At 40.6% G+C, this 15,248-nt stretch overlaps 1 protein-coding gene across 8 annotated transcripts in view; it reads right to left on the bottom strand.

Moving 5' to 3' along the window:
- Positions 1-15,248, bottom strand: part of HNRNPC (heterogeneous nuclear ribonucleoprotein C (C1/C2)) — a 62,159-nt gene that overhangs the window by 5,675 nt on the left and 41,236 nt on the right. For 4 of the 8 annotated variants that reach the window (XM_011930932.1, XM_011930933.1, XM_011930935.1 and 1 more), the window contains 2 exons: positions 14,561-14,675; positions 13,921-13,968 (listed from right to left, as the gene is read on the bottom strand). In XM_011930932.1, the coding sequence (XP_011786322.1) occupies positions 13,921-13,968; positions 14,561-14,675 (163 nt within the window). The remainder of the gene's footprint in view (positions 1-13,920; positions 13,969-14,560; positions 14,676-15,248) is intronic. The other 4 variants (XM_011930936.1, XM_011930939.1, XM_011930940.1 and 1 more) reach the window with 1 other exon arrangement.

The raw sequence follows: 15,248 nt of genomic DNA, 5'->3' as shown, positions 1-15,248 counted from the left end.
ACTCCCCTTTAAAAAAAAAAAAAAAAAGACAAAACACACCAGCCAGGCATGGAGACTCATGCCTGTAACTCCCAACATTTTGGGAGGTGGAGGCAGGCAGATTATGAGGCCAGGAGTTCAAGACCCGCCTGAACAACATGGTGAAACCCCATCTCTACTAAAAATACCAAAATTAGCTGGGCGTGCTGGCACACACCTGTAACTCCAGCTACTCAAGAGGGCTCAGGCAGGAGAACTGCTTGAACCCGGAAGGCAGAGGTTGCAGTAAGCTGAGATCATGCCATTGTACTCCAGCCTCAGTGACAGAGCAAGACTCCCCTTTAAAAAAAGAAAAAAAAAGACAAAACACACCAGGTGGATGCAGTGGCACACCTGTAATCCCAGCTACTCAGGAGGCTTGAACAGAGGAAGGATGCAGAGGGGGTTGCAGACAGCCACTGTGCTCCAGCCTGGGAGACAGAGTAAAAGCTTTTATCTCCCCTACCACAAAAAAAAAAAAAAAAAAAAGAATGTCTACCCCAATCTCCAAATGTAAAAGCATTACAAGACACGTACTAAGAAAAGGTTTTCAAAGGGAAGATTCTTAAATCGAAATTCTGACTGTAAGACATTAGCTGCAACACAGTGACATTTCCTGGGCCTCAAAAACCTGACTAATAATACATGTCAACACTATACCAGAGTAGAAAAAATTAGAAGTTAATCTATTAATAAAGCTATCATTTGGTGCATGGACTTACTATATGGACCACAGCTGCTTTTCATCTTAAAAATGTCAACAGATTTTGCCAGACAGGGTGGCTAACACCTGTAATCCCAGCACTTTGGGAGGCTAAGGCGGGCTGCTCATTTGAGGCCAGGAGATGGAGACAGGCCTGACCAACGTGGTGAAACCCAGTGTCTACTAAAAATACAAAAACTTAGCCAGGTGTGGTGGCACACTCCTGTAATCTCAGGTACTGAGGGGGCTGAGGGACAAGAATCGCTTGAACCTAAGAGGTGGAGGTCGTAATGAGTCAAGATCGCACCACTGCACTCCAGCGTGGATTAGAGTTAAGACTCCGTCTCAAAACAAAAATTAAGAGAACCAAAGGAGCCATTTTTTTCCATTCTAGCTCCAGTAAATACTAGTTAAATGAACTACCAGTTGATGATATACATCTGCCTCAAACTCTTAACTGTGTAGATAAAAAGAAACACCGATATAAAAGTTTAATATAGGTTTACATTACAATTTAAATAACAATACGTCAAACCTGTGACCCAGAATACAACCTATTCGTACGTAACGTAGTTGGAATTCTTGCTTTTGTGCTTAAAAATAAAATCAACCAGCAAAATTTCTGTACCTTGTGTTTTATTTCTAAACTGAAATAGATGATTTCTAATGTTATTTGCAAGTACTTCACCACAAACATCTGTCTTCGTTAGTCTAGCACCAGTTTACCCGGATACTATCAACTGCAAGCACCACTCATTTAAAATATAAAATGATTAAATTGTAAACCAGTATCTCATTTGCTCACCACTGGAGGTATACAAGGTATTCACCACATGGGGAAACTCTAACATAATTTTTAAAGAAAATATAATTCTGGTAATTAAGGGGGAAAAAATGCAAACAGGTTATTACCACATTGTTGGGTTAGCCTTGTCCAAAGATCACTGATATGGGTTGGGGAACACCACAAACATCCCTACTACCAAAGAATAGGTAGCAATAGCTCCTATATTGAGCCAATGGCATCAATCAGTAATTGGTTCTGTAATATTCTATCAGAAAGAATTATAGATATTAGTATTTAGGGATATTTTTGAAAATTCTAAGTCATTTGACTGAAAATGGCTCCACTGACTGACAACTTGGAAACAGAGAAGAAAAAATACATTAAATGTACATACTTATTTTAAGAGGAATAAAATTTGACATCTTAAAATATGCAAGATAGCATATTAACGGAAAAAGTGGTTTCATTAGGAAACTCTCTTAACACAAAACCAGACAATTTGAAAATGCACCTGCAAACTTTGAGTCAAAAAGAATCTAGTCTGTAACATGCAGGTTGCTTGAGTCCTAGATCAATTCTCAATTCAGAAACTTGACTGGATTGAAGACTGTTTTAAGAAAGGGGGAAAAAAAAAATCCCTGGCTTTTCTTCTGTATATGGCTTCAGCCTCCTAAGTAGCTTGGATTACAGGTACATGAAAATTACCAAAACAAGCCAAACTAGGTTTTGTAATTTTTTGTAGAGATGGGGTTTCACCATGTTAGCCATGCTGGTCGTGAACTCCAGTCTCAACTTCCCAAAGTGCTGCAATTATAGGCATGAGCCACCGTGCACAGTACCGAACAATTTTAACATTACTCATTTGTCATGATATTCAACAATACACATACTCCCATATGTGAGTGTCGATGTTCACCGAAGACAAAATTTTAAACCAATAGTGTGGTGCAATCTTTATTTTTTAAACAGCTGAAATTGAGGCTAGGCGGAGTAGTTCATGCCTTTAATCCTAGCACTTTCGGAGGCAGAGGCAGACGGATTGCCTGAGGTCAGGAGTTAAAGAGACCAGCCTGGTCAACATGGTGAAACCCAGTTTCTACTAAAATACAAAAAAATCAGCAGGGTGTGTGGCATGCACCTATAGTCCCAACTACTCAGGGGGCTGAGGCACGAGAACTGCTTGAACCTGGGAGGCAGCGGTTGCAGTGAGCTGAGATCGCACCACTGCATTCCAGCCTGGGAGACAAAGCGAAACTCTGTCTCAAAAAAAAAAATGAAATTGAGTCGCATGCAGTGGCTCTGTGTAATCCCAGCACTTCAGAAGGCCGAGGCAGGCAGACTGCTTGAGCCCAGGAGATCAAGACCAGCCTGTGAGACAAACAAAAAAAAATTGCGTTGGCTCATGCCTGTAATCCCAGCACTTTGGAAGGCCAAGGCAGGCCGATCATGAGGTCAGGAGTTCAAGACCAGCCTGGCCAACATGGTGAAACCCCATCTCTACAAATATACCAAAATTAGCTGGGTATGGTGGCATGTGCCTGTAATCACAGCTGCTTGGGAGGCTGAGGCTGCAGTGAGCCAAGACCGCGCCACTGCACTCCAGCCGGGCGACAGAGCGAAGCATTTACAAGGAAGGAAGGGAGGAAGGGAGGAAGGAAGGAAGGAAAGAAAAAGAAAAAATAAAAAGAAAAAAAATTAGGTATTTTCAAAATTTAGAAAAGCTGAAATTACATAACAGTATTTTGAAGAACATAAGCCCATTGATTCCTTTATTCTCATTTTATCAAGATAGAAGAGTAAAATACAATAAAATAAATTACAAAAATAAAATACAAAAAAAAATCCTTACAATAAAATTGCTTTCAAGGAACAGATATGATTGCTAGGGAACAGAGTGAAGGAAAAGTGGTTGAAGACAAAGGTGCATTTCAGAGAATTGGGAACTACTTCTATCTTGGTTATAGTGATAGTTATATGACTATGCATTTTGTAAATCAAATCTGATGCAGGAATTATACACCAAAAGGGTGATTTTTATTGTTTTCTATGCTGACTCCAATTTCTACCTTTCCATTCACTTGAAATATCTGTGTAAGATTTCTGCCTTTACCAGTACCTACCTTTGTCAAAGGTCACCAATGACACTGCTAATTCAAAAAGACATTTTCTAAATTCTCCCACTACTTGAACTATTAATGACATCTGACAGAGCTCATCTGCCTTTCTACTCTTTTGACATATATTCATACAGCTTCCAAGATACTTCATGCTTCTGTGTTTTGTCCTACTTTTCATTTTGGCATTTTCAATCTCCTTTGCTCATTTTTTCCTTATCACTACATTCTTTAAAGGTCACAGTACCCCCAGAATCTCTTTTCTGTTTCCACTCATCCAGTATTGTGGTTTTATAAACTCTAAGTAGATGACTCCCTTAGAACCATATAAACAACTGCTTAATCTCTCTCCAAATGGATCAACTTTAACATGTCCACAACTGATCTATGATATTTGCTCCTCACCTTAGCTCCTCCCAATCACTGTCACTGTAAATTCCCTAATTCCAGTTGTCCAGACAAAAACGCCGGCTACTTCTTTGATTCCTCTCTCAGGCCGCACAACACAAGCAAATTTCTCAGCATCACCTTCAAAATCCATCTGCTTTTCATCACTCCCATTGCCATTTCTGTGGTCCCACCAAAAATCACTGCTTCTCTGGTGGATAAATCTAACAGCCACCTATTATCTTTCTCAATAAGAGTGATCTTGTTAAAATATGACTAAGACCCTCCCATTCTCTTCACAAAGCCCTCTAATAGCTTCCCATCTCATTCAAAGTAAAAGCTAAAGACATTATGCCTTATGCCACCATGCCCAGCTAATTTTTTGTATTTTTGGTAGAAATGCGGTTTCACCAGGTTAGCCAGGCTGGTCTCCAACTCCTGACCCTCAGGTGATCCACCCACCTCGGCCTCTCAAAGTGCTAGGATTACAGACGTGAGCCACCCCTCCCGCTCCCAGCCTCTATTTCTTATTATAGTATTCCTGCTATATACAATGCCTCACAACAGGATCATAACAAATTAATAAATGAAGTCCCCAACTGGCTTCTAGGAAATAATAGTCCATAAATCACACAATCAACAACGTGTAACAAACCAAACCCTATCTATGTAACAGCTGAAAAGCCAGAGGATTGACCAAGGGAGAGGATTTCCCAATGAAAATCAGATAAAAGTTGAATATCATACTTCACAAAAAAATTGAATATATTTTCAAGGTTTTTTTTTAAAACAGCTATTGGCCAGGCCCAGTGGCTAATACCAGGAGTTTGAGACCAGCCTGGGCAACATGGTGAAACCCCATCTCTACTAAAAATACAAAAAAAAAAAAGTCAAGTGTAGTGGCGCACCTATATTCCAGGAACTCAGAGGAGGATGATCCTTTGAAACTGGGAGGTAAAGGGTGTAGTGTCAGATATTGTACTCAGAGTCTTGTTTCCAGAGTATATAACAAATCCTATACAAAAATCGGCAAAGCATCTGAATACATTTGTGGAAGAGTAAACAAATGGCTGGGCCAGGGGCAGTGGCTCACACCTGTAATCCGAGCACTTTGGGAGGCCAAGGCAGGCAGATCACCAGGTCAGAAGATGGAGACCATCCTGGCAAACACGGTGAAACCGCGTCTCTACTTAAAAATACAAAAAAATGAGCCAGGCGTGGTGGCGGGTGCGTGTAATCTCAGCTATTCGGGAGGCTGAGGCAGGAGAATGGTGTAAACTCAGAAGACAGCTTGAGATAGCGCCATTGCACTCCAGCTTGGGTGACAGAGGGAGACTTGGTTTCAAAAAAACAAGGAGGGAGCTGGAAAGCACCTGAAAAGACATTCAATATTTTTGAAGAAAATGCAATTAAATTCTGACTGAGATACCACTACACTCTAGAATGGATAAAAGCAAGAGACAGATATGAATGTAAGTGGAGGAACTGGAACCTTCCACATGACTGATGAGAATGTAAAAGGGTACAGCCACTTTTGATAAACAGTTTAGCTGTTGGTCGGGCTGACCATATAATCACCATACTGGTCAGGCTGACCATATAATCACCATACAACTCAGCACTTCTCGTAGGTACACATACTTAAAAGAAATGAAAACACATGACCATACAAAAATTTGCATACCAATCTCCATAGCAGATTTTCTTTTTGTGAGACGGAGTCTCGCTCTGTCGCCCAGGCTGGAGTGCAGTAGCGTGATCTCAGCTCACTGCAAGCTCTGCCTTCCGGGTTCATGCCATTCTCCTGCCTCAGCCTCACCAGTAGCTGGGACTACAGGTGCCTGCCACAAGGCCTGGCTAATTTTTCTTTTTAGTAGAGGAGGGGTTTCACCGTGTTAGCCAGGATGGTCTCGACCTCCTGACTTCGTGATCTGCCCATCCCGGGCCTCCCAAAGTGCTGGGATTACAGGCGGGAGCCACCATGCCTAGCCACAGCAGCATTTTCAAAGATGTACCAAAAAAACTCAAATGTCCATCAACTGACTAAAGAATAAACAAAATGTAGTAACCATAAAAGGAAAGGAAGTACTGATACATGGTACAACATGGATGAACCATGAAAATATTCTAAGAGGACAAAGCCAGTCACAAGACACATATTGTACAATTCCATTTATATGAATGCCCCAAATAGGCAAATCCGTACAGAAATAATTTATTTGTAGTGTGATAGAATGTTCTAAAATTAGATCATGTTCCTAACTGCACAACTCTGAATTTACTAAAGTGAACTGTATACTTTAAATGGATGAATCTTCTGGTATATGAATTAAATCTCAATAACGCTAAATTAAGGAAAGAAAAAGCAACACTAGCTGGGCATGATGGCTCAAGCCTGTAATCCCAGCACTTTGGGAGGCTGAGGCAGCCGGATCTCTAGGTCAGGTGTTCGAGACCAGCCCGGCCAACCAAAAACCCCGTCTCTACTAAAGAGCCGGGCGTGGTGGTGTGTGCCTGTCATCCCAGCTACTTGGGAAGCTGAGGCAGGAGAATTGCTTGAACCCAGGAGGCAGAGGTTGCAGTGAGCTGAGATCGCGCCACTGCACTCCAGTCTGGGCAATAGGGTGAGACTCCATCTCAAAAAGAAAAGCAACACCAAGGAGACTAACAAAATCTACCTGAAGAATGCCCTCAAGAAGATTTGTAAACACCAGTATTCGGTAAAAATGGAATCAGAACACCACTCAACTCAGTCATACAGCAGATTGATTCAGACCCAAATGCCACTCTTACAAAGAAGTATCTCCCACCTACTCAATAAGTCCAGGACACAATAAGAAACTAATCTAAAAGGAATACTAAGAAATAAACATGTTATCAATTTTTTTTTTTTTTTTGAGACGGAGTCTTGCTCTGTAGCCCCGGCTGGAGTGCAGTGGCCGGATCTCAGCTCACTGCAAGCTCCGCCTCCCGGGTTTATGCCATTCTCCTGCCTCAGCCTCCCGAGTAGCTGGGACTAATAGGCGCCCGCCACCTCGCCCGGCTAGTTTTTTTTTTTTTTTGGTATTTTTAGTAGAGCGGGGTTTCACCTTGTTAGCCAGGATGGTCTCGATCTCCTGACCTCGTGGTCCGCCCGTCTCGGCCTCCCGAAGTGCTGGGATTACAGGCTTAAGCCACCGCGCCCGGCCATTTTATCAAAATTTAAGTCCAGCCAGATGCCAGGGCTCACGCCTATAATCCCAGCACTTTTTGGAGGCCAAGGTGGACACATCGTTTGAGCTCAGGAGTTCAAGATCAGCCTGGACAACACAGCGAAACCTAATCTCTACTAAAAATACAAAAATTAGCCAGCCATGGTGGCATGTGCCTGTAGTCCCAGCTACTCAGGAGGCTGAGATAGGAGAATTGTTTGAACCCGGGAAGCAGAGGCTGCAGTGAGCTGTGATGTGCCACTGCATTTGAGCCTGGGCAACAGAGCCAGATCATGTCACAAAAAACAAAAAAGTCTAATAACTGATTTATGCCAAAAGTGTATACTAATCTATGTCACCATCTAAAATCCTTCTGGCACCTATATGTATGACACACAGGTTCCCAAAACAAAGATATAACTAATAGTGTAGCTATGAGCAAATCCAAAACCTCCAAGCCCAGAGTGTCCTCTCCACCTAAAATGACACATCTCAGAGTCATCTGTTAGCTTTTCAAAGTAGCCTAGAAGTCTCCTACTCTCTGAAACACATGCCTTTCAATGCATAAAGTCCCCAGTTTTCAAAATTCAAATAACGTACTTTGGCACTCTCTCCCCTCATAAATATAAACAAACCCATCTCTCAGGTACGGTGTTACTCAAAAACATCTGAAAAATAGAAAAGGAGGTCAAGGTGTCTGCTAATCTAAACTCAGTAAGATGAAGGTTCTCCTTCAACGCATATTCTCAACGCATATTCTATGTTAATCCAAAGCCTAAGGATTTGTATGCCCAGAACAAAATTAGGGCTCAAAGATTAATAGTTGAAGAAATGATGGTTTGACTGTTCTGTCTTGAATTTCAATGGTTTCATTTCAACTGATTTTCTCTCTCTACCAAAATACCTTCCTAGAAAAGTCAGGTAGAATAAAAATCAGCAGCAAAATTGCTTTTCTCCTCGAAATTGTGATGGTACAAACTGTGAAACCTCCCTTCATATAACCATTAATGGCATAATCTATCATCTAGTCACAAAAGATAAAATCTCAGCTTTTGACTATTATTTTCCTACAAGCACCTACTTTCATACCTTTAGTCCAACCAACCACATCAAGACATATTCTATGTTGTCATACTACTGTTATGTCTACTACTACTTCAAAAATTCTCCCAACCTCCTCTCCTCCATTCCAACATTTACAATGTTAACACATCTTTCTTCCTCCAGCCACAGGGCTGTTTCTAAAATATCATCTATAGGACACAATCCCAGAACATGTTATACAAAGCCTTTACAACTAACATTTTTTACAATTTTGTTTTTACAGTTGGCTGCTCCCCAAACGCATTAGGGCCCCTCACAAATCTTTGTTACATGTGTCATTTTTGACCTGTGAGTTCTTGAAGATTTGTCTATTTCTACTGCACTGACATACTAATATATTTAGCTATGGAATAATAACAGCACTCTGAAAACCTGTAATGAAAGAATTTCATACTCCAGTTACTTATATACTGTATTACTAGTCATGCACCATATACAAAATGAGTTAAGCTGAAAAAGTCCTCAGAAAGACCACTGAACTAAACCAGTCTTTTTGAACCAGGTTTCTTGTTCACCAGGTGTGCACTATGTCTCCACTATCATAATAAAGCCTATTATCAAATCTGCCAATTTATTGGCATTTTCTATTTTGTGTAGCCCAAAGTTCTCCAAATAAGAATGAAAAGACGCCAGATGCAATGGCTCACATCTGTAATCCCAGCATTTTGGGAGGCCAAGGCAGATCACTTGAGGTCAGGAGTTCAAAACCAGTCTGGCCAATATGGTGAAACCCTGTCTCTACTAAATATAGAAAAAAATAATAATAATTATCCAGGAATGGTGGCAGGCACCTGTAGCCCCAGCTAATTGGGAGGCTGATGCAGGAGAATCACTTGAAACTGGGAGGTGGAGGCTGCAGTGGGCCAAGATCAAACCACTGCACTCCAGCCTGGGCAATAGCGCAAGACTCTGTCTCAAGAAAAAGAGATGAGAAGAAAAGAGCTGACAGTAAATCAGTCTCTATGAAGGCTAGCAAGATGTCCCACAATGACTGAGAGTACTTTTAATTCTAAAAGGTGTCCATCCTCAGGCGTAGGAGTTACCCTTTGAGGCTGGTAGCACCGGAGTTTTATTTATGTCTTTAACTGGCAAGTATCCTGATGTAGGGTCCATGAGATATGACAAAAAAGAATGACTGTCCATAAGTCAGTGATGTATCCTTTTTCAACTGAAATGTCACATCTGTTTTCAATTGAAATGTCATTCACATACCATAAAATTCAACATTTAAAAGGGTGCCGTTCCATGGTTTCTATTAGTTCTGCAATATCACCACTATCTAATTTGAGAACAATTTCATAGGTGATCAATTATAAGGGAAAGTGGTGCTGCAATTCATTACATCTGAAGAAAATATATCTAGTTTTTATCTATAGTTTTAGTATGAAAACACAGTAGTATTTGTGGCACAAATCGGAACACATATACATCAAGTCTTTTATGAGAATTTTTTAAAGAATAGTGCCAGGTTTGACCAGGAACAGTGGCTCACGCCTGTAACCCCATCACTTTGGGAGGACAAGGTGGGTGGATCATCAAAACAGGTCAGGAGTTCGAGACCAGTCTGGCCAACATAGTGAAACCCCATCTCTACTAAAAATACAAAAAATTAGCCAGGTGTGGTGGTGTGCACCTGTAATCCCAGCTACTCAGGAGGCTGAGGCAGTAGAATCGCAAGAACCCAGGGGGGTGGAGGTTGCAGTGAACCGAGATCGCACCACTGCATTCTAGCCCAGGCGACAGCATGAGACTCCGTTTCAAAAACAAAAAAGCAGCATAGTGCCAGGGTAGCTGCTGACGAACGTCAATTTCATGTACATGACCGATCTATTTTTAGATATATTTTTAGAGTACTTCCCAATCTTGCTTAAAAGATCTATTTTTAGAGTACTTCCAATCTTACTTTTTAAAAGACTCTTCAATAACTATAGCTTTGAATACTTGTGCATTCCCAACATCGTGATAAAAATTCACTTTTATTACAACACTTTTCACAAAACAAAACCAGTGCCTTCAAATGAGTAATATTAAAAGAGGGCAGGGTGCAGTGGTTCACACGTGTCATCTCAGCACTTTGCATGGCCAAGGCAGGAAGATCTCTTGAGCCCAGGCGGGTGGACCGCCTGAGGTCAAGAGGTCAAGACCGGCCTGGCCAACGTGGAGCAACAGTCTCCACTGAAAAGACAAAAATCAGTTGAAAATACAAAAACTAGTTGTGTGTAGAGGTGCACACCTGTAATCCCAGCTACCTGGGAGACTGAAGCAGGAGAATCACTTGAACCCAGGAGGAGGCAGAGGTTGCAAGCTGAGATCAACCCACTGCACTCCAGCCTGAGCGCCAGAGTACGGCTCCATCTCAAAAAAAAAAAAAGAAAACCTCCTGGACACTGTTTTTTACTCCCATTTACGTAGGAAGACCCACAGCTTTCAAACACCTCTGAGCCAATTTCCCGTCTTCTTTTATTAAACAATTTAACATAGTCAATGCAGTATCACTATGTTACCGTTTAGAATAAACTTCTAAACTTTATGAAGATGAATCTTCAGAATGACTTCTGGGAAGGTATTAACACCATTTTTCTAAGTTGTTATTCCACCAGGTTATACCCAACCTATTTCCCAGGTCCAAACTGACCTAATGTTTCCCAAACCAGCAAAAAACTACTGTATCTGCCCGTCTCCCCACTAACCAAACACTCCTCCTCCTTTCACCTTCATTAACATCTATCCTATAAGACATGGACTCAATTCTCCAACCCAACTTGAGTAAGTACCCTTCATGTGGACACCTCCTAAAACTCATTTCCCAACAAAGATCTCAGTACTATAAAAGTCAGCTCTTTGCCAGCTATTACCTAGTTGCTCCACTAGTTATCAGTTATCATTATCTATTAGCTGACATTAGAACAAAAGTTAGACGTTAAAAGCTGACATTAGAACAAAATAAGACATTACTTTTCACTGACACTCAATAGAACTCAATAGAACAAAAAAAGACATTACTTTTCACCGACACACATTATGCAGCAATATATCAGACAGTAACTACTAGCATCAGCTGGGGCAAAAATAATTGCGGTTTTGCTTTTTACCATTCAAAGAAATGTCAAAACCGGAAGTACGTTTGCTCCAACCTAATATATTTTTGTCTATTGAAAAACTGAAGAGGTCACCAATTTAAGACCCAATGGCATTGGTAAGAAATGTGAAGACATTTCTGCAAACATGTGATTTCTTTAGATTCCCTGCAGTATGTATCTCATTTTCTCAACTAATGTTTTCCAAAGTCCCCGCTCAAATTTTCAAAAATATCCTTATTCACAATGTGCCTTGCCAAGGAAAGACTTCTTAATGTGAACTATTCAACTATTTAATGAGAAGACTGCCACCGTATACTGCTAAAACTTGATATACTCATAATTTAAAACATCGACTGAGAGTCCATGACATCCCTGAAATTATACCCACAAAGTGTGAGTTTATTAAATTGGTCTGAATTGAGCCATGACAAAGCAATAGGATAATAATACACAGAAATACAACCACTTCCGTACTTTGCATCAATGATTCTCAACTCTGACTGGACAAAAGAATGCACAGAAAGCACTGAAAAATATTCTAGTACTTAAGAAAGTCTGCAAAAGACCAGTTATTTACGAACCCCTATAGGAGAAGTCGGCATGAGTATGTTTTAAATGCGGTCAAGCAAATACCATGTGCAGGAAGGATAAAGATAAAGGGCAGATGCTTCAGACAAACTCACTGGGTTTCAGTGCCTTCAAGACACCTGACCAATAACCCATTTATACCTAGTGTTCCATTACTGGAATGCTAAGCTTGTTGGAGTTATTTATACCCTACTGCGTTAGGTCTGCATTACCAAGGTCTGATTGCAAAAATTCAAAAAATTGCAATCTCAGGAATAAATGGGTTTAGTTCATTAGTAAAGAAAAGTCCTGACTTATTTTCAACTGGAAGTTCTGCACTGATTCTGATTTTATTTTTTGAGACAGAGTCTCACTCTGTCACCTAGGCTGGAGTGCAGTGGCGCGATCTCAGCTCACTGAAACCTCCATCTCCCGGGATCAAGCCGTTCTCCTGCATCATCCTCCCGAGTAGCTGGGACTACAGGTCCACGCTACCATGCCCAGCTAATTTTTTATTTTTTAGTAGAGACAGGGTTCCACCATATTGGCCAGGCTGGTCTTGGAACTCCTGACGTCGTGATCCACCCGCCTTGGCCTCACAAAGTGCTGGGATTACAGGCGTCAGCCACCGTGCCCGGCCAATTTTTATTTTTTAAGAATTTCAAAAATTTCAACAAAAATAAAAATAAAGAATTACAAAACTCCTTAGTTTTCAAAATGTTCACACATAACTGTAAAAATCTGAGGAAATGGCCAGGCACAATGGCTCACACCTGTAATCCCAGCACTTTGGGAGGCCAAGGTGAGTTAATCACCTGAGTTCAGTAGTTCGAGACCAGCCTGGTCAACATGGTGAAACCCAGTCTCTACTAAAAATACAAAAATTAGCTGGGGGTGGTGGTGCATGCCTGTAATCCCAGCTACTTGGGAAACTGAGGCAGGAGAATAGCTTGAACCGAGGAGACGGACGTTGTAGTGAGCCAAAATCATGCCACGTCACTCCAGCCTGGGTGACAAGAGCAAGAGCTCATCTTAAAAAAAAAAAAAAAAAAAAAAAACTGAGGAAACCACTAATGTCAAATAAAAAAATATATTTTGATGATGCATTAAGCATGCTCAACCGCACCATTTTAATTGGGCATTCAAGGCCTTTTACAATCTGGATTTAAATTCTTTTTCAGGTCTTACTCTTCTGGCCTTTTAATGACTACCTACCATATTCTATGAGATTATTTCTCAAACAGAAAGTATATACTTTCATGTCTGACATTTTCAGTGTATACTCTATGGTATTTAACGGCTGACTTGATTCCTTTACACAACTCCCATGGTGACTGATTAACTCAGTTCAAACGTTAAGCATTCGCCAATCAGTAATTTTTATTCCAAAATCAGAGACGGAATTGTTATATACAGTAATAACATTAAAATACTAATGATTGGAATACTGGCATTCTAAGACAAGTAGTAGTACTATGCTTCATATAAAGTAATGTGCTTTATATATTGCATTTTTAAAGTGTATTGCATATAATAGTTTGCTCCATATACTTACATATACTGCATGAGTTTAAACACAACAAGCCAAATAAGTCTAACACTTACTTCATGTTAACTGAGACTGATATCAGATTGTCAATGTGGTAACACTCTTAAACACATCATTCTATTTCCTGTTTAGTATTTGCTATCATCAATTCTAAATGTATTACCCAAAGCCACCCATAACCCAGTCCCTAGTCACCACACTCAGTGAATTCTTTTGTATTTTTAGTAGAAACGGGCACTATGAAATAATGCATTAAAATCATTATCACCCTACCTAATAATCTACTTAAGGTTATTTTTTTGTTTTGGAGGAAAGGGAATATGTTTGAAAACATCTTTGATGTTCATCACCACAAACTAGAAAACCAAATGGTTCTCATTAATAGCTGTTTAGCAGAAAGACAAAACACTTTTAACATACCTATCATAATAGTCCCGTTGAAAGTCATAGTCCAAGTCAAAAGAGGAGCTGAAAAATAAATACCGAAAAGGGTTAATTTGGAAATGTTGCTACTAATTCACAACATCAGGTGAGGGGAGAACCATGCCAAATAAACCACAACAGATAGATCAACAAGATTAGCACTGAATGATCCCCAATCATTCATACAATAAATCACTCAATTCCAATCACCTTAGACCACTGGAAATGTAGTGGTCAAACTGGTAATTCAGGTTAAAATTCACTAAGATTTTCACATACGACATAGTTAAACTGAACACTGAAAAACAGAACGGTAAACTAAACATTTGTATACCACACTTCTTCCCTCTCTTATTCTCTGGTGTCTTAGAAGCTCAACGATCCTGTAGAAGTATTTCAGGCTATGCTATAAATATCTAACTACTCTTAAATATCAATAGCAAAAACCTCAGGGATTTTTAATTCTCTAGTAATTTTCTCTAGGGCAAAAGAGAGACATATGAACACAAAAATAATAAAACCTCATTTATACACAGATAAAACACAGTACACTTAACCCTCCCCACATCCAGAAAACAGATAGAGAAGATGCCCACTGATGGACACAATGCAGTTATAAATAATAAAGTTTCCGGACCTGAGTAGAGGGGACGGAGAAGGGTGTTCTGTTACTGACCCGTACATCTCCGCTGCAGATCGTTTCACACCTGCTTTTCCTCGGTTCACTTTTGGCTCTGCAGCCAGGTTAATATCTGAAAAACAAAAGCAAAAATTTTAGTGACAACTCTGTATCCAGGTAAAACAAACTACAAAGTTAATTTTTTTATTTTTGAGACATAGTTTCGCTTTGTTCCCCAGGCTGGAGTGCAATGGTGCCATCTCGGCTCACTGAAACCTCCACTGCCCGGTTCAAGGGATTCCCCTGCCTCAGCCTCAAGAGTAACTATGACTACAAGCGGGCACCACCATGCCCAGCTAATACAAAGTTTAGAAAATCTGAAACAAGGCCGGGCGCGGTGGCTCAAGCCTGTAATCCCAGCACTTTGGGAGGCCGAGGCGGGCGGATCACAAGGTCAGGAGATCGAGACCATCCTGAGTCCCCGTCTCTACTAAAAATGCAAAAAATTAGCTGGGCGCGGTTGCGGGCGCCTGTAGTCCCAGCTACTCAGGAGGCTGAGATAGGAGAATTGTTTGAACCCAGGAGGCAGAGGCTGCAGTGAGCTGTGATGTGCCACTGCATTTGAGCCTGGGCAACAGAGCCAGATCATGTCACAAAAAACAAAAAAGTCTAATAACTGATTTATGCCAAAAGTGTATACTAATCT

The sequence above is a fragment of the Colobus angolensis genome, unplaced genomic scaffold (assembly GCF_000951035.1).
Source record: "Colobus angolensis palliatus isolate OR3802 unplaced genomic scaffold, Cang.pa_1.0 Scaffold88, whole genome shotgun sequence".
Classification (NCBI taxonomy): domain Eukaryota; kingdom Metazoa; phylum Chordata; class Mammalia; order Primates; family Cercopithecidae; genus Colobus; species Colobus angolensis.
This window is presented reverse-complemented; position numbering and strand designations above follow the sequence as displayed.